This window comes from Corythoichthys intestinalis, chromosome 10 (genome assembly GCF_030265065.1).
Source record: "Corythoichthys intestinalis isolate RoL2023-P3 chromosome 10, ASM3026506v1, whole genome shotgun sequence".
In the NCBI taxonomy this organism is placed as follows: Eukaryota; Metazoa; Chordata; class Actinopteri; order Syngnathiformes; family Syngnathidae; genus Corythoichthys; species Corythoichthys intestinalis.
In genome coordinates, this window is record NC_080404.1 from 57,172,177 (window position 1) to 57,197,805 (window position 25,629).

The following is a 25,629-nucleotide window of genomic DNA, read 5'->3' on the forward strand; positions in this document are numbered from 1 at the left end:
TACGAATAGAATACCTTTTTTGTTCCTGTACAGAATACAACGAGATTTAACGCTTCACCATAATACACATAAAACAAGCAAAAGTACTAAAAACAGACGGTTACAGTGTACACAGATTGGGAAGTAAAGTGAATAAGTGACTAGCAGCAAGTGGTGATGTAATGGTAGTCCCCGTGTTACAACGAGTTCCGTCCCTACGCTGGCGACGTAAACCGAATCTCTGCATAAATCGGAATTAACCCAGGAAGTATCCCAAAATAACTATCCAAGAAGTACAAAAGTATTGTATTTTGTTAAAAGATGGAGGATGCACTTCCCTCCACTGTTGTCACAGATTACTTGAAAAAGTAACCTAATTACTGGTTACGCCTCAAAAAAGCAATCTAGTTACTTTACCGATTACTTCATTGTCAAAGTAACTAAATTACTTTCAAAGTAATTTATCAGTTACTTGTGACCAATTTTTCTCCCTTTGTCGCCTCAACATAAGAATGACAACAGAAAAATGTCATCACATGTAATTGACTTTCCGATAATTGAATTTAATGGGGAAGATCAGAATTTTTTACATAAGGCTTAATTTTCAAATTAACGAGTTTTAATTGGTTGATTTCAACCACTATTGACTCGCGCTAGCTTAGCCCCTCCAGAGCTCAGAAACTAAAAACTGACAACTGCATGGAATTCGTTGATATCAACTCCACCGACTAATTAAACCCCGCCCACTCGAAGATTAAGCCTAAAGTCAAAAATTCTAAATTTGGGATTAAGGTTAACAGCATATTAATGTCAATGTAAAACAATGCAAATTGACCGCACAATAATTAACAACACACAAATGAATTGCGGATGCGCGCGCTCAACCCGGAACGCCGTACACGGACACGGTCAATTTGGCCACAACTTGCAACTTGCATAGCAAAAGACTGCTAGCTTAAATGCTATATCATGCTAGTGTTTAATAACAACTGGCTAACTTGCAAAATAAACGTCCGCTATCTTAAATGCTGCATAATGCTTGCCTGGTACACCAGACTCAACGCTGTTCCAGCTATTGAGTCTGGCCACCATTCCCACGGATACAATTTCCAGGGCGGAGCAAGCCACAGCAAACAGACAGCGGAGTGGACCAATCAGCGACGGGCAGACGTGACGTTATTAACTGACGACGGAAGGACGAGGGACTTGCGCGCAGAAGTAAACATACGAAGAGAGCGGAGTTTATTCAACATGGCTAGCGCGAGGCAGACTATTGTCAATGACTCGTGTCGCTGTGTTTTTGGTAATTTAAAACAGAATTTACCGCGGATTGGAACATGTTCTCGGTTATCCCGTTGACCATCTGTGTTGTGGAGACGACTTTCGGCGCGCAAGAGTGACGTTGCTCGTGAAGAATACGTCACGCAAATAAACGAATCTGATTTGTCGATTGATTTTGTACCTGCTCGAAAAGGCCGTTAATGGGATGGTTCCCAGACTATTTCTCTCAGTGTTTGAAAAATACAGGGAGAATAGTCTGGCAGAGCCAGGCAAGCATAATGCTAATGTTTACAACAATTGGCTAACTTGTACAGCAAAAGTCTGCTAGCTTAAATGCTTTATAATGCTAATGTTTACAACAATTGGCTAACTTGCATAGCAAAAGTCTGCTAGCTTAAATGCTTTATAATGCAAATGTTTACAACAATTGGCTAACTTGCATAGCAAAAGACTGCTAGCTTAAATGCTTTATAATGCTAATGTTTACAACAATTGGCTAACTTGCATAGCAAACGTCTGCTAGCTTAAATGCTATATTATGCTAATGTTTATCACAATTGGCTAACTTTTATAACAAAAGTCCGCTAGGTAAATGATATATAATGCTAATGCTTATCACAAGTGTCTAACTTGTACAGCAAAAGTTTACTAGCTTAAATGCTACATAATGCTAATGTTTACCACGATTGGCTAACTTGTACAGCAAAAGTTTGCTAGGTTAAATGCTATATAATGCGAATGTTTACCACGATTGGCTAACTTGCATAGCAAAAGTCTGCTAGATTAAATGCTACATAAATCTAATGTTTATAACAATTGGCTAACTAGCATAGCAAAAGTCCGCGAGCTTAAATGCTGAATAATGCTAATGTTTACCAATGCAAACATCAAATTTTATGTACAATGTCAAATGTTCTCTAAATTTCAATTGAATAAATGAATAGTCTCACTTTCCCACACTTCACCTCACTCAAAAATTATCCATTACGGATTGGGATAACTACGTCAACACGTTACGACATTGCTCTGCTGTGTCTTCAACTGCGCGTGTAGAACTGAATTCAGCCAGTCTGGAAGGAGCAACATTTAAGAATCAAACTGACAAAGGTAAATGAATAGAGAAACACAACATGTGCTGATAAACTGTGACACAACCATTTGTAATCACTTCATGTAGCTCTGCAGCAGAAAAGAGAGGGGCAAAAGAGATAAGAATGTGAGTAAAGTTCTGCATGTTCGCTGAAAAATGACACCATTACAAATCAAATAAAAAATAGAAATTTACATTAACTGTTTAAAAAGGCTCAGAAAAAAGTGTATTTAGTGATGACAGAGCAATAAAAAAAACTGCCAAGACAATAGTACTGAAGAAGAATACTATTGTGTGCAATCATCACATTTGCAAATGACTATCACAGTGCTCCCTTACCACTACCTCCCTCCCTCCCTCCCTCCCTCAAAGTCTTAGTTGCAGAGTCCTTTAATCTCTCACTGATCTCAATTAGTAGGATGGAACATGGACATGCCAATTCAAATTACATTTTATACATATTACTATTCTAGACAGGATCAGATGTTAGGACGTATCGTATTATGCATCTGCATTTATATTGAAGCAGAGTTGTTTTCGTCAACTATGAAGATAACGAAACTATTTCTTCGATATTTTTTTTCATGACATGACCAGCTAAAAACTTGGCTCGGGAGACGACAACAATATCGAGAAGAACGCCAGTTTTTGTGTGACTAGACGAAAATGCGACATGGCTTCTGTTGCGTGTTCACAATGTGTGACATTTTCATTTTGTTCTAGTTCAGTGTTTGGGTCGTGCCACTTATGTGAGATGTGCTGCGCCTCTCCCTCACTCTCCTCACCGGAGTTTAGATGCATATCAAGCTAAGCTAAGCTCCTTCTTGCTTGTTTGGAAATACGGTAAGATTTGTTTTGTTATGTTGGCAAAAGAGAATATGCAATGTTGCTTTGGCCTGACTGTGCTAAGTGATCATCAGAAGCTAAATGTAAATCCTAGCATTAGCATTGCATTTGCGTTAGCATTAGCTTTAGAATGGTGAGCGACCTCTTAAAATACTGGCCAGTCTAAAGCCCGAGTTATGCTCCCGCGTTGCGGTGACGGCGCAGCGACTACGGCGTCATTCGACATTTGATGGTTCTCCGGCCAGGTGACGTGTTGCTCTGTAATTCACCGCTAAGCCACTAGAGGGGTGTTGCGTTAAGTTTGTACGGTTTTGGGGGCATGCTTTTTGACTTACTCTTGTCTAATTTAACGGAGAAAAAATAAACAATGCAAGATGGAACGCTTGAGTGTTGATCTTCAGCTCATCAACATTGAATAAATGTTGATCATACAAATGTTGAGGCGCAGGCGGCGCAGAAGACGGTTTCGAGGCGGTCCGTCCGACTTTTGATGCCGCATAGAGAGTTCTAGCCTCGGGTGAAAATCAGCTAGCTGTGGCGGCTAGCTTCAAACTGGCGTCGAGACCGGCGTCCAGTGTTTTGTCCGAGGTCTGCAAAGCCCTCCGGCCCGATTTGTTTGCCATGTTCTACAACCAGCCAGTGGGAAGTCATAGCAGATTTCTGGCGTCCATGGAACTTCCCAAACTGCGTTGGAAGCCTTGTTGTTAACATCATCATAAAAGCATCTAGGCACTCTCAATCAGTGATGATGTATTGTGTGTGAACTGTCCGTTGTTGAAAATGAAACATCAAAACAACTCTTTTGACAACAAACCTGTGCTTTATTCTTCATATACTTGAAGTGTGACACATAAATAAGTCACACTCACAGCAAACATATATACACAATAAATGATGAAGTGCACCAGCCAAAAAATACGACAAAGTGATAAAAAGCTGGCAGTTTTTGCCAACTGGGTCACCGCTTCGTGTGGCCACTCCATTCCGAACACACACGTCTCGGTCAGGCATGAAAATCACTCACCTTTCGGCGAAATTCGCCGTTTTGAAGTCAAAAAGGGTAACCTACGTGAATTGTGTGGATCCGAGGAGAACATTTTTAAGGGGGGGGGGGTGTTTCGAAATTCCATCTAACTACTAACGACGTTTTATTGAAGTTGCTAAGCCTGTCATGATATGCAATGAGTCCATTTGTCGCAAGGTAAATAAAAATGAGGGCGATGATTTTCATATGTAGACTCCATATGTCTATATATCTCTATATTATATATCTCTATATTAAACACTGTAAACGTTAGCATTACTACATTGAGACTAATGGGGGGGGAAAAGAAAACCTACTTTAGCCTGCTATTAAACATTGGCAGTCTTCTCCGAAATGCAAACTTGCAGTTAAAAGGTGACACTTCAAGCATTAAAAATCGCTGGTTAACAGCATTTGCAAAACAAAAATGCTGCCTACACGCCAACAAGCTGTTTGGGAGGCATGCACGGAGAAAACCTTTCCTCACTCACAATCAAAGACGCAAACGTCTGGAGTTCGCCAAGCGGTATTGGGGCTTCAACTGGGACCGTGTGCTTTGGTCAGATGAGACCAAGATTGAGCTTTTTGGCAACAAACACCAAGTGGGTCTGGAGTGCCACAAAAGATGCGCATGCTGAAAAGCACCTCATACCCACTGTGAAGTATGGGGGTGGGTCAGTGATGCTGTGGGGCTGTTTCACTACCAAAGGCCCTGGGAACCTTGTTAGGTTGCATGGCATCATGATTGCTTTGAAATACCAGGACATTTTAAATCAAAATCTGTTGCCCTCTGCCCGAAAGCTGAAGATGGGTCGTCACTGGGTCTTTCAGCAAGACAATGACCCTAAACATATGGCCAAATCTACACAGAAATGGTTCACCAGACACAAAATCAAGCTCCTCCCATGGCCATCTCAGTCCCCAGACCTTGTTTTGTTGGCAAAAGGGGGTTGTACAAAGTATTAACACCAGGGGTGCTAATAATTGTGACACACATTATTTGATATCAATTTTTTTTTTTGTGGGATTTTTTCCCCACTGAATGAATGCACTTGTATTGAAGGTTGGAATTTTCTCTTTTTTTCCATTAAGGTCCCATATTATTTGAATTAAAAAATATATATTAAAAGCTAAAAAACACATCGTTTTCAGGGGTGCCAATAATTATGGAGGGCACTCAGGGTACCCGCGGGTTATTAAAAGTATTTAAAAAAAGCATTGAATTTAGTTTTCCATTATTAAAGGTATTAAAAGTATTAAATTAGCTGTCGCAAGTCTGGAATTTTTTATCCGTGGTTTTAATTTTGAAGAACATCTCAGTGCAACCTAAATTATATCCATGACGAAGTTTTTATTTTATTTTATTTTATTTTTTTAATCCATAACGAAGATGATGCGTAGAATTTTTATGACGCACTGCAATACAAATCATAATGCACCTTGTGCGTGCGCGCTGTTAGCATCATTAGCATGAACATCACAACAGCAGGCAATCGCACAGTACTGTGTGCTAACGTAAGGAACTGCTCAGATGCCTTAGTTGTTATGTTCGACGAAAGCCTCAACAAGACAACCAAGTCCAAACAGTTGGACCAACATGTGAGGTATTGGATCGGCGACCAAGTCGCATCCAGATACTTTGGGACGCAGTTTATGGGTCATGCGAAGGCAGTGGACCTACTTAACATTTCAAAAGTAAGTTGCCAGTTTCTCTATTTAAAATGTGTTAGATGCAATCATGTATTTCTGCACGGTTTGCCTTTCGAATGAATGTGAATTTCGTAGTTTTAACCCAAGAGTTAGCCATGTTCAATGGGGTATTGGCAGGTGCACTAGCCTTAGCATGGATAAACTGGAGTCGTAGATCACCATGGAGTCGTAGATCACCATCACCCTCAGATACACAACACGGTTGACACTATTATTGGAACGAGTGCGGGGTAACGTTGATCTGAATAACATGGCATGGTGATAGGCAAATTATAATGTAGATGATAGTAACCACCTCCTGGTATATTTAATTGTTTTTCTTGATTGAATAAGAGTATGGATTTTCTCTATCTGATTAAAAGAAATGTCTTCAATAGCTAACAAAAGATTAACATGTGTTTTGTATACTTCTTGTAATGTGATTAGAAAAAAACAATTACCAAGGGAAATGGTCATGTGTAGCTTTTTTATTTTGTGATAATTAACGGTAAACTACTGCCATTTAGTGGCTGTTTTTTTAACTTTCACTGCCAATTGCAAGATTTTCCCAAGCACTTTACAGTTAAGTTGACCAACTTGACAATCACCAGTTAAGGTGACCAACTTGACAATCACCAACCTACCACCTTGACTAGGTCCTCTTAAAAGGGAAACCTGTTGTAATTTCTGAAGTTGCTTTACAAAAGTAGTGTAAAATGCATTTTATCCTGGGAAAAAAACATCTGAAAGACCTTATATTTAAATGTGTTTTAATTGTATCTTCAGTAAATGTGCATTCTTTTGTCAAACACACTTAGTAATTGAGGTTAAATTTGATGTTCAGTGCTTTATTTTTTTTAAATAAGATTCAATATTATCTAAATAATGGGTGCGAGAAAAGTATTAATTTTCAGTTGAAATGACATTAAAAAAAGGTCTTAAAAGTCTTGAATTTAGATTTATCAATCCTGGGGGGACCCTGGGCACTGTAGATGCTAAAAAATGTGCTAATTTGTCTCTGTTCATTCGAAATTGTTGGAAACTTTGATTTGTTTTGGGACTAAAACTCTTGAGTATTACAGACAAAAACATTGAATAACTTGACTAAAACTAATCATAATTTGTATGACATTTCGTCGATTAAAACTAGAGAAAGACGAAAACATTTTGAAATGACTAAAATAGGACTAAGGCTAATAAGTATTTCATCCAGAAGACTAAGACAAAAATTCAAAAGGCTGCCCAAAACAACACTGTATCGAAGCATTTTGATGCTTTCATTGGTGATAGCAGTTTTTGTAGAAATGCTGCTGAAAATCCTGTTGCTCTACTCACTAAATCTATGGCTTATGTCTTTGTTTTTTTCTCACTGTTATTGTTATGAGCTGAGTCCTGCAAGGGGCAAGTGTGGGGAGAAAGAATGGAGGAGAGCAGTGGCCGAGCACATACCAGTAAATCAATTATACATCACAGCTCTTATGTCAGGGACACCACAAATGGAATAATGACAGGGTACACATGAAAAATAGAATACAAATAAAACAAAAGTAAAAGGACAATAAGGCTAATATAAAAACAGGTTGCAGAGTACACAGATTGGAAACAAAGTGACTAAAGGCACTTTCACATTAGCCCAAGAGGACCAGGGTCCGGTTGGAGAGCTAGCTTGCAACAAAAGTTACAAATGACTTGTTGAAAAGGTTCCGTATTCACACTGCGCCAACGGAACTTTCCATGGATCATCACGTGGACGAAAGGCGGACTTTTTCTTATTCTTTTCCTTTCGGCTTTTCCGTTTAGGGGTCACCACAGTGAATCAGTTGACTCCATCTTACTCTGCCCTCTGCCCTCACACCAACTACCCTCGTGTCCTCTAACTCATTTGCTCTAAAAACGCATAAATATGTTCTATTTTTAATTGTTTCAGTGTCCCAAAGATGTATTTATACGTCTTTTCACACATTTCACATCTCTGGGCCGTGATTCAATTTAGCTCCAAAGCACAAAGCTGAAAGTCCATTTTAAAGCAATAAAACTGGCCACTGGAGGGCAGTAGCTCATTTGGTAAGACCTGCAACCCTATTCAACGGCTTTGGCGGCAAAGCCGGGGCGCTGGTGGAAGACGACCGAATGGATGCCAGGCGGCGGACGACCGAGCAGAACAACCGGTAGGACGCCAGGGATGCCAGTCGCCGGACGACCAAGCAGAACGACCGGGACCGCTAGATGCCGTTAAGTCAGTGCTGCTGATCTTTCTTTTGGTGGGTTCCATGTTTATATAGCAATAGAACATAATTTTCTGTGGGCCTTGCAAAATCAGTCAAAATCCAGTAAAACAGCTGGGAGCGAAGGGCCTTGCTCTGGTGAAAATGGCTGGGAGTGAATAACTACATCTATAAACCTTCTCTTTGGTTGTCCTCTATACTAGTGGTCAGCAACCTTTTTTGCACCACGGACCGGTGTGATGTGGGCTTTTTTTTCCACGGACTGCAATGCGTGGCAGAAAAATACAGTTCATATAAAATAACATGACGGTGGTAAAGACAAATGTTAATTGCAGGATTTTTTTTTTTTTTAAAACAACGGCCTCTCCTAAAACATATCCTTGGTCCTGGGCATAATAAGTTCTAAATGAGAGCGCTACTGCCACCCACTGAGTGGATGTGCAATTACACTTTATTCTAGCATGGCAAAAAAGTACATTCCCCGAGGTAACATGCGCCACCCCGGACATCACTCTGCCCTACTATTTGAGGAGTACTGGTTTAGGCGCATTACTTCTACTGCCCCCTGGATTTAAGGAGGACTAACATTGATTATTATTAGGGCTGTCAAACGATTAAAATTTTTAATCGAGTTAATTACAGCTTAATAATTAATTAATCGCAATTCAAACCATCTATAAAATATGTCATATTTTTCTGTAAATTATTGTTGGAATGGAAAGATAAGACACAAGATGGATATATACATTCAACATATGGTACATAAGTACTGTATTTGTTTATTATAACAATAAATCAACAAGATGGCATTAACATTATTAACATTCTCTTAAAGCGATCCATGGATAGAAAGACTTGTAGTTCTTAAAAGATAAATGTTAGTACAAGTTATAGAAATTTTATATTAAAACCCCTCTTAATGTTTTCGTTTTATTAAAATTTGTAAAATTTTCAATCAAAAAATAAACTAGTAGCTCGCCATTGTTGATGTCAATATTTACACCATGCTCACTCATTGTGCTGAAACCTATAAAATCGTTTGGACCCAAGCGCCAGCAGACGGCGCCAAACACCAAAATACAAGTAACAAGCGGACATTACACTGCTTTCATTTTAATCTGTTTGAGCGGGGCATGTGCATTAATTGTGTCAAATATTTTCATGTGATTAATTTAAAAAATTAGTTACCGCCCGTTAACGCGCAAATTTTGAAAGCCCTAATTATTATGTTTTTTTTTTTTTTTTTTTTTATTATTTGCCATCTGACTGCGCGGACCGAACCGTAATACAAATAATGTTACACTCTTATTAATAGCAAATTTGGCTGCTGCTTGCCATTTTTTGAATTATGGCAGCATATCTTTTAAGGTTTGAAAAAATTGCTAAGGCTATCAAATTCTATTATGGACAATATGGACTTGTCCAGCAGAATAATTATGCTTCTCCTTCAGGAGTCTACCCCCCTCCCTTAAACCTAGTATTAAATGCACGTATATTATAGTGTATAAATAACCCATGCATCTACAAAACAGTAGAGAATAAAAAAATGAACAACCATCATCTTGTTAGTAAAACCTTGTCAGAATTCTCAGTTCTGCCAAGTGAGTGTCATTGCAAAGGAGAGAGCCCAAGGCATTGTGGGGGCTGGGATGGAGGGGAGGGTCCCCACACACTTGAAAGAAAAGGCAGAGAGGGACTGACAGGTTGATTTATTCAAAGAGTAAGGAGTGGGTGAATCAAACTTTAATGGCTTTTGGGAGTGCAAGCCGTTCTCTCCCTCCCTTCAATCTTGCCCCACTCATGCCGCTTTTTCTTGTCTGCACCCTTTTCTTTCTTTACCTCCCTCCCTCTCTCTCTCTCTTTCTCCGCCTCGTGATGGTCAGCCTGTAACAAAAGCCGCTCCTTTTTTGACAGATAAATATGCACTCATCTCAACGTAGCTTGTAAATCAAGGTGCTCTTCATGCTCAGTGAGCTAAATGACAGAAAAATAAATAGAGAAAGAGGAGGTGATTTAACATCACGAGTCGCATAGTCCATGCGATGCCCATGTACCATTTCTAGCGTTAACTCCTGACATGCAAAATATTCAAGTAAAAGTCACTACTGAGGTCGAACTCTATGAACATGTTGCTTGTCTTAAACGATTTCGATGTCCCCCACCGCCAACACTTCTTTGGGTACGCCTCCAACAAAGAGTATTGTACATACAGTGGTATAAAAAAAAGTCTAAACCTTTTGGAATGTCTCACATTTCTGCATAAAATCACCATCGAATGTGATCTGATCTTTGTCAAAATCACACAAATGTAAAAACTCTGCTTTAGCTAAAACCACCTCATATTTTAATGAGGATAGCATGCAAACAATGACAGAAGGGGGACAAATAAGTAAGTAAACCCTCTAAGGAGACTTAATGAGCAATTAAACTCAATTTTTACCAAACAATTTAAGTCAGATGTTTGCCCAGTACTGATGAGTGGTTTAAAGCTGCCCTGTCTACTATAAAACACACACCTTTTGATGAGAAGTATTGTCTGATATGCATCATGGCTGGGTCAAAAGAGCCGTCTGAAGACCTGTAATCAAGGATTGATGATTTGTATAAAGCTAGGAAAGGACACAAAACCATCTATAAAAGTCTGGATGTTCATCAATCGGCAGTCAGAGAAGTTGTCTACCAATGGAGAAAGTTTGGCACTGTTGCTTCTCTCCCAAGTAGTGGCCATCCACCAAGGATGAGGCCATAAATTCAGCGCAGAATACTCAGAGAGGTAAAAAAGAACCCTAGAGTGCCTGCTTAAGACTTACAGAAATCACCGCACTATATGTAAAACTATGGCCAAGAATGGTGTTCATGGGAGGACTCCATGGAGGAAGCCACTGCTGTCAAGAAAACCCCATTGTTGCTTGTTTAAAGTTCACAAAAAGGCACTTTGACACTCCACAGAAGTTTTGGCAAAATATTTGATGGACTGATGAAACCAAAGTTGAATTGTTTGGCAGTAACACACAACATCATGTGTAGAGGAAAAATGGAACAGCTCACCAACATCAACACCTCATTCGCACCGTGAAGCATGGTGGAGGGGGCATCATGATTTGGGGCTGTTTTGCTGCCTTAGGGCCTGGACAACTTGCAATCATTAATAGAAGAATGAATTCAAAAGTGTTGCTGGAAAACCTGAGGCTGTCTGTCAGACATTTGAAGCTAAAAAAAGGACGGACGCTGCAACAAGACAATGATCCAAAACACAGAAGTAAATCCAATTCCGAATGGTTTCAGAAGAACAAAAATACACGTTCTGGAGTTGCCAAGTCAAAATCCAGACTTGAACCCCTTTGAGATGCTCTGGCATGACCTAAAGACAGCGATTCATGCTAGACATCCCAGGAATCTGACTGAACTCCAGCAGTTTTGTAGAAAAGAATGGGCCAAGATGAATGTGCCAGACTTATCTGTGGCTATAGGAAGTGTCTGGTTGAAGTTATTGCTGTCAAGAGGGAGGGGGGGGGCACAAAAAATTAAATGTGATGGTTCAATTACTCATACCCCCCCCCCTTTTCTGTCATTGTTTGCATACCATCCTCATTAAAATATGAAAATCTATAAATGTTTGGGTGGTTTTAGTTAAAGCAGACACTTTTTTTTCATCTGTGTGAGTTTGACAAAGATCATATCACATTTGATGATTTTATGCAGAAATATGAGAAATTCCAAAAGGTTCAGATATGTTTTCATACCACTGTATGTAAAAATGCAATACTATTATGTAAAAACTCGATTATCATGTAAAAACATTATCATTTAAATATGTGACAACTATAAAGTAAAAATGTGATACCATATACAACTGCAATACTGTAAAAACATATCATGTAAAAATGTGGTTATTATCATGTAAAAAGTAAAAGCTATCATGTAAAAGTGTGGTTTTTACATGTCATGTAATAACATGACATGTAAAAACTAGGGCTGACAAACGATTAAAATTTTTAGTCGAGTTAATTACAGCTTAAAAATTAATTAATTGTAATTAATCGCGGTTCAAAACATCTCTAAAATATGCCATATTTTTCTGTAAATTATTGTTGGAATGGCAAGATAAGACACAAGACGGATATATACATTCAACATACCGTACATAAGTACTGTATTTGTTTATTATAACAATAAATCAACAAGATGGCATTAACATGATTAACATTCTGTTAAAGCGATCCATGGATAGAAAGACTTGTAGTTCTTAAAAGATAAATGTTAGTACAAGTTATATAAATTTTATATTAGAACCCCTCTTAATGTTTTCGTTTTAATAGAATTTGCAAAATTTTCAATCAAAAAATAAACTAGTAGCCCGCCATTGTTGATGTCAATAATTACACAATGCTCATGGGTGCTGAAGCTCATAAAATCAGTCGCACCCAAGCGCCAGCAGAGGGCGACAAAACTCCAAAAAACACAAGTAACAAGTGGAGATTGCACTCTGTTGTCATTTTAATCTGTTTGAGCAGGGCATGTGCGTTAATTGCGTCAAATATTTTAACGTGATTAATTTAAAAAACTTAATTACCGCCCGTTAACGCGATAATTTTGACAGCCCTAATAAAAACGCGACAACGATCATGTAAAAGCGCGACAAGTGTCATGGAAAACTATCATGGAGATCTCTCTCACGCTTGCTATAATCACTGGCACGCATGCGTGCAGCCTCGCACTACACATAAACAAGGACCCAAACGGGAGTGCTCATAGCTGCTGACAAAAATCGATTTTCAAATTCGGTGGCAACTCATTTCTTAATCGATTAGTTGTTGCAGCCTTATTAAGAAGCTAGTTGAGATAGTAAGATGTCTGAAAATTGGCAAAAGTGTGAATTGTTGTCTTCCAAAGTAAAAGCAGATTTTTTTTCACGTGCTACTTTGACTTAACAAAAATATAATGAATACATCTGAAATATTTACAAGTGGGAAGTTATATATGTGTTATAATTCCAAGAATTTAGACACGTTTAACAAATAGTTGGTTACCAAATTAGTTGTCGATTCATTTGCAATACGATGAATTGTTGCACCTCCAAAAAAGTATAGAATACGAGCACATATACATAGATGCAAGCGACGGGCTGGAATGTATTTCAGTAAAATAAAGTAAGAAAATGAGCATAATAAGGATAGCAGGCAAAGGAAAGAAGTAAATGAAGTACCGACACAAAAGTCTGCCGTTTCAAAATATAGTCAGAAGTCGTCTGGACATCTAGAGGTAAGCGGAAAGAGGTTACACATAATAGAATCTAGCAAAGAAGAAAGTTATAAAGAGTAGCCAGCAATGGATGAAATATTGAGTGTTTCATTTTAATCTTTTTACTTCTTATTCCCCACCCGCACCCCCACCTTTTCTCCTTAAATCCCACCATCACCATCCCTCCCTATGGAGCTCAGGGTCTTAGTGTCAGGCAGAATTCCCATACAGACCTTCACAGTCACAACAATCCATTACAATACAGGAGAGACAGTGAGAACAGATACTGGGTAATTATTGGGCTCACTAAATCCCATTTATTGTTCATATGAACTTCTGTATTGTACTCAAGTAATTCAATTAGAAAAAAGCTTCGAAGCCAATTTTGCTTTCATTAGAGTGACGTCGTAATGGATTGGTTTGAAAAGTGTTGCATTTAGTTGTATTAATTTTGGTGTGTACACTGCCCTCTAGCTGCAACCGTGAATATGCCGTAACTCGTCTAACATGGCTGAATCCAGCTGCTCCCTGTTAAGACCAACATAAGGTATGTTTTGTTTTAGCCAATATGTTTGTTTATGCATTTGTTATCTAGTTTAGAAGTATATTTAGCAGTTTTTTTCGTGGGAATATGTGTTTAAACGATTTGTTAAGAGCATTGTAAAAAACAAAAAAAAACATTTTTTTTTTATCGTTAGCATTTTCTAGCATTTAAGCTAGCGGAAGTTTATTGTACTTTGATCCTAATTTATCTTTTTTATATACCTTTTGAGGCTAAACTCAGGTAATTTAGTTTGATATGCATTTATTGCTCTTGTGAAATGAAAGTGCAATTCTGCATCGTTTAAAGAAACACTCAGTAATTTAGCATTCGCATTGAATGCTCCTTTGAAAGTGCAATCTTAGCAAGCTAAAATAAATGTTGTTGCAGGCATAAACAACTGTCTCTTTGTTTTACATCTCGTGAAATTTATTCTGCAACACATTAGATCAGTGGTCCCCAAACAACGGCCCGCAGGCCGGACACGGTCCGCCTCCACATTTGGTCCGGCCCCCTGAACAATTTTGTTGTTGTTTTTTTGTTTTTTTTTAATTGTGTTATTTATTTCCTGGCTTTTTCTATGAAGAACCCAGAGAAGGTTGTTTGGTTATTATCTATTTAATTAATAGTGTTATTATATTACATTATATTATATTACATTATATTATATCATATATATATATATATATATATATATATATATATATATATATATATATATATATATATATATGTATATATTCAAGACTCAAGTTTGAAAATAAGTCTTTTTGAACCACCAAATTATTTTTTTATACAGAAAATAATTACAGTACATCTGAAACAAATGTTTATAACAATATATTTGAGAGCAAAAGCATGTTATTTTGCCTCATTCAAATCTTAATAACTGAACATTTAAATATGTAAACTACAGTGCAATCACATTCATAAATGAATGGCTTCTGGTTTTTGAAATGTAAATAAACTAATCTATTATGATAAAAGAACAAAATTGCAATAACTGCATTAACCATCCAAGTGAAGTATAACCGTAACTGTAGTCTTGAAACAAATCTGAATAAGGAAAAACATTGCAATAAAATAATGCAAACTGGTTCAACTTGAGAGTAGCTGAGATCTGTCATGACCAGGGGTCGCGCTAACCGGATATTTTCCGTCGTTGACCGGTTTTTTAAAACGGTGACTGAAAAAACTGAAGTCCGTCCGTCATTTTGACAGGTTGCAATTCACACCCCAGACGACAGGATGGCGAGTTAGCATATTAATTAGCTATTGTCTCTCTTAATGCATGACGTCGTTGGCTCTTCTGTCAGAATATTGTAGCGTCACCGGGGTCTGGCGGCGGCACCGTGATTGACACATCAACGCGAGGTTCTTATTGGTGCACCCGGTGTGCCAGCGTCACATGACGTCACAACTCCGCCCCCCTGACTGGAGCCGCCATATTGTGTGTCAGCTCGTCATGTTTACACATTACCGCTACGTACATGCCTCCTATTACGGCGTGTTTTTCTGCTCGTTAATAATAATAATCAAAATGGTGAAGGCGTGTGTGGCGGTTGGCTGCTGTCACAGAGAAGATAGACGGAGAGACTTGAAGTTCTACCGTATTCTGAGAGACCCGAAGATGAGAGCGAGATGGACTGCTGTAATTCGACAAGAAATCTGGGCACCAAACGATCACCACAGACTATGTAGTAGTCATTTTATATCTGGTAAGATGCATTTAATATATATTTAGAAGATTTTGGGCTGACAACCACAATTAAGATCATTGTGTGACGTTGGTGATTGGGGTCTATATCGCTGCCTCTTTTTCTTTGGGGGCGGAGTTGTTGGCGGTAAGCAGAGTAAAAAGGGAGAAAAATACCACGACTTCCGTGTCTACTTTTTCGCCGCCAAGCAAGCGTTACAATATTAATTAAAAATGAATGAAAACTAAATACTATTGAATATGTCATCATTATCATTTTAAAAATTTAAGTGACGGGTAAAAATAGACTATGACCGGATTTTTATGACCCTGTCAGTTAAAATGACAGACAACGAAAATGTCTAGCGCAACCTCTGGTCATGACAGAATATCGCTTCAATGATATCTGGCGCCATCTAGCGTCGTGAATGGGTGTAATGTCTAGACCGAGAATATGAGACGACCCCCACCTTTTCAGTCTTATTTCAATGCAAAAAAACACCGTCTTATATTCGGGCCAATACAGTACTACCAAAGCCTTTCTAATTGCAATCTTTTTCTGGGAGAAATTCAGCATTATCTGACAGAATTGAGGGGTGCCAATACTTGCAGTGTATGTCTTTCTGCCTATCCAAACCCAATAAGTCACACTGAAGACACACTCCACTTGTTCCGGTTACATTGTGCATAATTCCGCATATTGCTGAGATTGCACTTTCCTGAGCGACGACAAGTTACACGGTGATGGAGTGATGTCACGACACGTTTGCTTCACATGACTCTCTTTGTGTCACGGGGGTAATGAGCCCGTATAAAGGAACCAACAAATTGGCATGGAAACAAGATAAGGTGAAATAAGTGGTACAAGAAAGGTAAAATCACTTCCTAAAGCAGACAACTCAATTTGACCCGGCCCTTATTCTTAATGCGGCCCGCAAGATTGAACTGGCTGGGTGTGTGCTATTAGAGAAAACACACTGACAAATACATTAGGGTAAGTAATAACAGTCTAACTCCGGAGTAGAGAGAAAACATTACGAGCTAGTGGCCCGGTCTAAATGCACCTCTTTATTTGCCTAGCTTTAAGGATTGGGGAGAGGAAAAAAACTGAAGATTTGGTCAAAAAATGATGGACTCAATATCAACACAACACCATGAGAGTGTGTGTACGGGTGTGTTTGTGTGAGTGGATTTAGCTGCCTATTTGAAGTCCTGCACTCCACTCTGGCAATTACTTCATATCATGGATTAGATGAGGGAGAGGGCAAACAGGAGAAGGGTGGAAAGACGTGAGCTACCGTATCCAGTGAGAGGGCAGAGAAGCGTAGAAACGTGTTCAAGGAAAACAGCTCGAGATCTCGCACCAGGGAATATTTTCCTTTCTTGCGGGTAGGTTGCAAAAATCCCTCAAAACATTAGCAAATTATGGAGATCAGACAGAGATCTAAACAATCTTTATCATTAGTTGTATATCCTGAAGAAATACTTAAAACAAAAAAAAATGTAGAGACACCGTTTTATAGTGTGTTTCCATATAATGAAAGTTAATTATTGATGGTCGCATTGCAGGAAATGTAAAAGCTACCATCTATAATCATACTATATTTCATTCATACACCAAAACGACCACAATTCTCATGCGACGCGGGCTCTCTTTTGTTTGACACTCCAAAAATGACCGTCCGCCCAAAAATGCATTTTTTTTTTTTTTTTTTCCCCCCAAAGTGAAATTTCATAACCACTTGTATGGAAGTAGATTTGTGTCTATCATTCAATTAAAAAAAAAAAATAATAATAAAAATAAAAAAAATCCATTTGAAAACTTTTTTTCTTTGTGTTTTTTTTTGTTTAATTGAAGTTTTTTTTTTTTTTTTTGATTGAAATAATGTCTTTATTATTCAATCAAAATATAGGTTTCTTCAAACAAACAAACAAAAAATCAAAAGAAAAAAAAATTTCAATCATATAAAAAAGTTTTTGAATGCAAAAAAAAAAAAATTGAGATTCAGAAATTTGCATTTGAACACTTAATTTTTCATTGATTGAAGCAATCCTTTTGTATTTGGGCCATATTATGGGTAGGCCAAAATGTGGCCTGAACGCAAAACAACATTACTTCAAAAAATGTTATCATCAAAAAAATTGTTATTTTTAAGTAATTTTTTTAGTTTCAAATTTATTTTTGCATTCAAACATTGACTGAACTTTTTTTTTTATTGACAATATACTGTATATTCTGATTGAAGTGACTTTTTTTTCATTGAAGCATTCATTCATTTTCCATGCCGCTTTATCCTCACGAGGGTCGCGGAGGTGCTGGATCCTATCCCAGCTGACTACGGGCAGTAGGCAGGGGACACCCTGAACTGGTTGCCAGCCAATCGCAGGGCACACGGAGACATACAACCATTCACGCACACACTCATACCTACGGACAATTTAGAGTGTTCAATCAGCCTACCATGCATGTTTTTGGATGTGGGAGGAAACCGGAGTTCCCGGAGGAAACCCACACAGGCACGGGGAGAACATGCAAACTCCACACAGGAAGGCCAAAGCCCGGGATTGAACTTCATTGAAGCAACCTTTTTTTTTTTTTTATGATTGAATAATAAAGACACAAATCTACCTCCATATACTTGTCCGACAATTTTTGTTCAATTCACATCGTTTATACATAAAAAAAAATCAGGATGCAAAGGGCACAAAGTTAAATATAGTTTTTGCCAAAAAAACAAAAACAAAAAAAACATGGTTCAGCAAAATTTGCCAAAAACCTATTCATTCATTCTAATGGGCAAAATTTCCCATTCCTTTCCAATGGCCCTATTTGCCATTCATTTCTATGGCACAAAAACGTATTTCCAACCCATGTGACCCGATATGAGCATTAAATGCCCCCAAATCAACAGAAAGTGACCCAATATGAATAGGAAGTGACCCCAAAATACCTGAAAATCAACAAAAGGTAACCTGATATCTATAGGAAGTGACCCTGTAATGCCTCATAATCAACAGGAAGTGACCCTGAAATACCTTAAAATCAACAGGAAGTAACCCTGGAATGCTTGAAAAGGAACAGGAAGTGACCCAATATGCACAAGAAGTGAATCCAAAATGCCCACAAATCAACAGGAAGTGACCCCGAACTCCCCCATATCAACAGGGAGTAACGCAATACGAACAGGAAGTGAACCCAAAATGACCCAAAATCAAAAAGAAGTCCCAGACGCCTCTAAAACATCAGAAAGTGACCCGGTATATATCATCACAGCAGGGCAACCTTCACAATTTCTCCAGAAACTGCATTTTCTAGTTAGCTATTATGTTTCTCATAAAAATGTTTCAGCAGGGCCGAGAATGAAAAGTGCTATTTGGTATGTGCCAAAATTGATTTTGCCATGTGGCATTTTTTTGCCATGTGGCAAAATGAATTTTGCCATGTGGCATTTTTTTTGCCATGTGGCAAAATGGATTTTGCTGTGTGGCATTTTTTTTGTTTTTTTTTTGTTTTTTTTGCCACGTGGCAAAATTGATTTTGACATGTGACAATATTTTGCCATGTGGCATTTTGCCACATGGCAAAAAAACAACAACAACAAAAAAAAAAACATAAGTACCATTTTCCTACTTTCCATGTGGCAAAATGGATTTTGCCATGTGGCATTTTTTCCCCATGTGGCATTTTGGCACATGCCAGAAAAAAAACACAAACACCATTTTTGTACTTTCTATGTGACATAATGGATTTTGCCATTTGGCATTTTTGCCATGTGGCAAGGGGGGGGGTCATGCACCAAAATGCCACATGGCAAAAGTTTGAAACATGGCAAAATCAACTTTGCCATGTGTAAAAAAAATTGTCACATGGCAAAATCCATTTTGGCACATGGCAAAAAAACAAAATGCCACATTGTAAAAAAAAAAAAAATTCCAAATGGCAAAATAAAATGCCACATGGCAAAATCCTTTCTGCTACATTACAAAACAAAATGCCACTTGGCAAATACCATTCTTGGTTCTCTCTGTCTCTCAAATGTTTTCATGAATTATGATTTTGTTTCAATCAGGACAGAAAGTGAGGACCAGGGAACAGACCATTTCATAAAACATATTAGATGCATGAGATTGTGTTCCTTTTCTTGCCGTCTTACCTCCGGGATATTGACAGCGTAAGGCTGGCCATGGAAGATTGGCGCGTTATCATTCACATCTCCAATTTGGATGTTGACAGTGTCTTTGACCACCTGAGGAGGAAATTAGGAGGTAAAAATATGTCCTCTACGCGTTATCGTGTAACCTTGACACCAGAAAAGCTGACAATGTGTAAAACTAACAATAACTACACATACAAGCATTTAAAATAATGTATTATGTCAACCAGGTTTGGATCGCGGAGGTTTTATTTTTCATATCTTAACTGCTCTTTCAGTTGCAAAGTTGTAATGTAACATGTGGACTAATTTCAATTAGAGCACACAATTAACCCCTTACCTCTTGAATGTCGCTCACGTAGAATTCAACTTGCATTTCTGACTTGGTCTGCAAAACACAATGCAAATGTAATAATTTGACACAAACTACAGAAAGACAATACAAAACATGCGACGCACCAAACTTGTGAAAAGATTTCCACTGTCAGCTGTAAAGTGAGCATAATCTTACCTCCCGATCAAGCTGTTGTCGGAGCCATACGACGCCAGTGTCTTTGTTTACAGAAAAGTACCGCATTGCCTCCTCTCCTGAAACCCCATACATGAGTGGCTCCCCTTCAGGGTCACTTGCCTTCAGTTGAGCGACTGAGGAACCTGCCAGAGGAAGTAAAAACAATTGGTCCAAAACGCACAGTCATCCACAGATTCCTGATATACAACATTGGCAAATTACTGGGAACTGGTCTTAAGTGGGGATCAAATCCTCAGCCTCCCTGGGAAGGTCTATTCAGGGGTACTAGAGAGGAGGGTCTGTTGGGAAGTCAAATCTCTGAGTGTGCTTTTCATCCTTGTCCGGAACTGTGGATGAGCTCTATAACCTCAGCAGGGTTCAAGTGGGATGGGGGGGTGGGGTCATGGGAGTTCACCTAACCAGTCTACATGTGTTTTGTAGACCTGGAGAAGGCGTTTCACCGTGTCTTCCGGAGAGTCCTGTAAGGGTTGTTTCGGGTATCGGAATCCCTGATACGGGCGGTCCCGTCCCTGTATGACCGTTGTCAGAGTTTGGTCCACGTATCCGGCACTAAGTCGGATCCGTTTCCAAGCAAGACTGACGCTGACAAGCCCACGTCTGCACCAACAAGTCTCGCAGTCAGTTCTCCCCGACGGTCCACAACAAATGGCAGGACGGTCTATCCTAACGCGAGGAACACAGGAGAACACCCGACATTTAACTGATAACACAAGACTCCATGAGCCCCGTTGACGCTGAGGTAGCAAAATCCATATCCTCGTTGCCCAGACAACAGTAACTCCCGAATCATCCTGTCCAATCCACAAACAGACAATAATCCCAAACACACTCTTCTTTCTGCCCACGGCCCGCCCCGTGAAAGCCTTCAAAAGACAATGTTTAACTAAGTGTTGTCATTTTTCTCGGGAACTTCTGATATGTGACCATGGAACGAGTTTGCCTCCTCGCCCGAGTGTTTCTGTTTTGCCTTGCCATTTTGATCTCTGTCGATCATGTATAAATTGTCAACGTGTTTTCAGGGAGCCTCCTTCAAACCTTTCAAAAATGGGAGTCAGTACAAAGAGTTAAGACTAATGTGAATGTGCAGAGTTTGCCCTTCTGGCGGGATTGCCAGGGTCCCCCCCGGCCCAGACCGTTGGATCTGCGCCAGCGCGATTCCGGCGATCTGGCTAAAGGTGAAATTCCTTCAATATTTATGACAGAGGTGGGCAAACTATTCCAAAAAAGGCTGCAGTGGGTGTGGGTTTTTGTTCAAACCCATCATGAGGGCAGCTTTTCACCAATCTGGTTTCTTACAAGTCCAATCAGTTGATTGCAGTCAGGTGCTTCTTGTTTCCGCTGAAACCTCCGTGGTTAAACTTTTTATGCTGAAGCAGTTGGAACAAAGACCAGGACCCACAGCCGACCCTAAAGGACTGGCTCATCTAGGTGCAGCCCAGGTGTTGAGGGGGTCCGGTTTGGTGGCCTCAGTATTGCAACGCTGCTTTTTGCAGATGATGTAGTTGTGGTGGCTTCATCAAGCTGTGACCTTCAACTCTCACTAGGGATGGGAATTGATACGATTTTTACGATTCAGATTCCATTCTCGATATCGCTTAACGATTCGATTCTTTATCGATTCTCTTATCGGTTCTAATTTCGGGAAAAAGAAGAACAAACATTTTGATTGGCATCAAGTCACGATTGCAGGAGTGCGTAAATGTAAAAAAATTATTGTTTTTCAGAAAGCCACAATCAAATAACCCTCTGTGGATTCTACACGGAGCAAAAGTAAATAAAATAAAAATAATAATATAATATAATAATAGCACTATTAATTAAATAGATAATAACCAAATAACCCTCTCTGAGTTATTCACTGAAAAAGGCCAGGAAATAAATAACACTACTGAGGAGAAAAAAACCCCCCAAAAAATTCAAAATGCTTTCTGGAATTGTTCAGGGGGCCGGACCAAATATGGAGCCGCGGGCCGTAGTTTGGGGACCCCTGTTTTTATTTACCAGTATATTGAAATGCATGCCTTTCAGTTTTTATGGTGCTTTCACGCTCAAGTGGTGGCGCCCTTGCGCTTCCTCACGCGAAGAAGAACGCGCTCACGTGAAGAAAAGCGCGCTTACACCGAAGGAGAAGAAATGCGCATCCAAGCGAGTGAGCGAGTTAGTGAGAAAGGGAAACACTGCCAAGAGCCTAGGTTCTTTGTTAATGTTTGTAAAATATCTACAGAGCCAACGCCTGTATGTATCATCTTCTGTGTTGTTGTTGTGTGTTACCACTCGCGATCAGACACTTAAATCCAGTTGTGTAGTGGTTTAAACGATGTGCTAATGCTAGCGAATGCATGCTAACTGTTTGTTATTACTGTTAGCAACTAATCATCGCTGATTTACGTTGATGCAAACCTGTTTGTTATTGGGGACGAATTTGATTTGTTTCATTTCTATTTTTAGATTCAAGTGATGGTTGAATAAAGTCAGCAAATTATACCAACGTCTTCTGCATCGTCATTTGGGAGTTTCGCCAGCTGTATAGCCAGGACTGAACCTTAGCGTCTCGGTAAGGACGCGAAGTGAAGACACACTTTCGAGCGTTCGAACCTACGTGCTGTCATTGTTATGTTTACGGCGGCAATGCTCGTGCTAAACTATCGTAACCTTTCATTTTCACCCTTTTTCCCTGGTGAAGAGTAGCCAAACTTTGGGGCGAGTGGTTCTTGGCGCCATGCTAGTTTGATGCGTCTGGACAACAAGACACGTCACGACGCAATATGCGTCTTTAGGGATCATTAAAGGGATCGTTAAGGCTTTTCCATTATGATGTCGAGGCCTCGAAACACTCGGAACCGGTTCCGAATTGGAATCGGATTTCGATTCCCATCCCTAACTCTCACTGGAACAGCTCACAGCAAACTGAAGCAGTCGGGATGAGAATGTGCACCTCCAAATCTGAGACCATGGTCCTCAGTCAGGAAAACTCGAACTCCGATGATCCCCCCGAGACCCCTGCTGAGGGTATAGAGCTGATCTACTGTTCCGCAGCCTGGACGAAAAGCACATTGCTACTCCTGAATCTGAGATTTGACCTAGCGACGGACCCACCTCTCCAGCACACAAGTCAGAAAAAGGTGGAATGCCCTCTTCTGGTCAGGAATGAGGTACTTCCCCAAGTGGAGGATTTTAAGTATATCAGGGTAATGTTCACGAGTGAGGGAAAACTGGATCGGAGGAGCAACAGGCAGATCAGTGCAGTGATTCGAACTCTGCATTAGTCAGTCTTGGTCAAGAGGGAGCTGAGCCGAAAGTAAAAGCTCTCTATTTACTGGTCGATTTACGTTAATACCCTCACCTATGGTCACAAGCTGTAGGTCCTAACCGAAAGAACAAGATCAAGTGGCCGAAATGAGTTTCCCCTGTTAGGTGTCCGGGCTTTTCCACATTGAGCCAGATGAGGTGACTCGGGCATCTAATTAAGATGCCACCGGGACGCCCCCCCGCCGAAGTCTTCTGGGCACATCCCACTATGAGGAGGCTGCGGGAATGACCAAGGACACACCAGGGAGACTATGGCTAGGTTGACTGATGTCAAGCTCGCCTCTTCCCTAAAAGTTGCGTTCAAGCTAGGCGCTAACGCTAATTCACAGCTCCATCGCTAACGTAGCGCCCTGTCTCTCTCACTCTTTCCTGACATACACTGTAAAAAATTTCAGTGTAAAATAACGGTAAAGAGCTGGCAGCAGGGTTGCCATTTATATACTGTTATTTTACAGTCTTGGTAATGTAAAAATGTTTCACAGTAATAGTCCGTTATCCAGAAAAACGGTTGATTCCTGTATTTATAGAAAATACAGTAAAAACCCGTCAGCCGGTGATCGGTCAAGGACAAATCACAAATTACCCCTAAACAATATACTACAATTGTCCAAACATTTCCACCGGTGAGTCAAGCCATGTGCTAATGGCCGCTGCTGGCACATTTCATCTTTTAATTCTGCTGCTTACCGGCTGCCTCTCTGGTTATCTTTTGCCAAGGTCTCCAGCTGCACAGGACTGCAAGTGTCAATAGCCAAACCAGGCTGCCATCTTCCTTTCCTGCTTTTATAGCTCTGGGTTGCTCATTGGTTGATTGGCCAATCTCTTCCAGCTGTGCATCGTTTCCATAGTCCTTGAATGCCGGTGATTTTCCAGTTCACGCCCTGGTTGTCTGCTCAATCCCTATTTGTTGATGTTTATCAGGGTTTGACTTTACAATGTGTGAAAAATCATTGTCCGTAATACTCCCATTCTTTGCATTGGTTCTTCAATATGAAGAAGTAAGAGTTTGTAAAAAAAAAAAAAAAAAAAGAAATAAATAAAAATTGAAGCAAAAAAGAACCTGTCTTATTTACTCCAAATGTAAACATTGGTCTCATGTGTGATGTGGGGACAAAGTTTGTCACAGCCAGTGACGTTTCTACAGTAATTCACCGCTATACCACTAGATTGGTGTAGCTTTGTCTTAGTGTGGTTTCGGGGGACTCTTGTCGAATTCCTTTAATTTTCCACCGGTCATTGACAGCAATGTCAATGGAGATGGAACGTGTCCCTTGCTATAGGCCAACAAAACATCCAGTCTGGTGTTTGCGTTGATGTGATTGTGTTGTAGTCTGATGCTCAACTCCCATAAATCATCCGCTACAGCTAACGCTAATGCATGTAGCTAATATTTGCAACATCAAAATTTAAAACTACTAACATTATCAAAACATAAACATAATAAATTTATTACATAAATAATAATATAAATAGAGGAATAATTAAAAATAAATTTTATCGTATCGTAACTCCACTGTTGGATACATATGAGACACTCGGATTTTGCCTTTTTAACTGCTCACTGGCAAACACCTTTTATTTATTTCCCCCCCAAAAATCACGCATCTGCATCTTTTGCAAAACAATCGAAAACTGCCCTCTACTGGCACTCCAGACGAATAAACATCAATATTATATATCACTATCCAGCAATCCTCTTAACTTTAGTTTAATATAAAATATTTTAGGTAATATGAGTAAGACTTAATTAACTTACCGTTTATAAATTAGTACACATAAATCCGAATATAAATTTAAAAACAAGCACTGAATAGCAGCATATGTCATCTAAAGTCATCCTCTGAAGAGTCTCCAACATCCAAATTTTGGGTAACTAGGTCCTCCAAGATTTGATGGCAAATTATTTTTTATTTTAATTTAAATTGGCAAAAAAAACATAGTCTATATCGCCACAATGTAAAAGATGTCATATTTCTGACCATGCTCCAAATTTCCAGTCAAAACTCAGTTTCCCAAAAATAC

At 39.4% G+C, this 25,629-nt stretch overlaps 1 protein-coding gene across 6 annotated transcripts in view; it reads right to left on the reverse strand.

Moving 5' to 3' along the window:
- Nucleotides 1–25,629, reverse strand: part of cdh23 (cadherin-related 23) — a 494,731-nt gene that overhangs the window by 361,712 nt on the left and 107,390 nt on the right. For 5 of the 6 annotated variants that reach the window (XR_009064688.1, XM_057848926.1, XM_057848928.1 and 2 more), the window contains exons 4-6: nt 20,278–20,420; nt 20,107–20,154; nt 19,767–19,859 (exon numbers count right to left, since the gene is read on the reverse strand). Coding sequence is in view for 5 of the 6 variants with exons in the window: in XM_057848926.1 (XP_057704909.1) it covers nt 19,767–19,859; nt 20,107–20,154; nt 20,278–20,420 (284 nt within the window). In the remaining variant the exon portion in view is untranslated. Of the gene's footprint in view, nt 1–19,766; nt 19,860–20,106; nt 20,155–20,277; nt 20,421–24,294; nt 24,328–25,629 lie in introns of those variants that run through there. The other variant, XM_057848929.1, reaches the window with a different exon arrangement.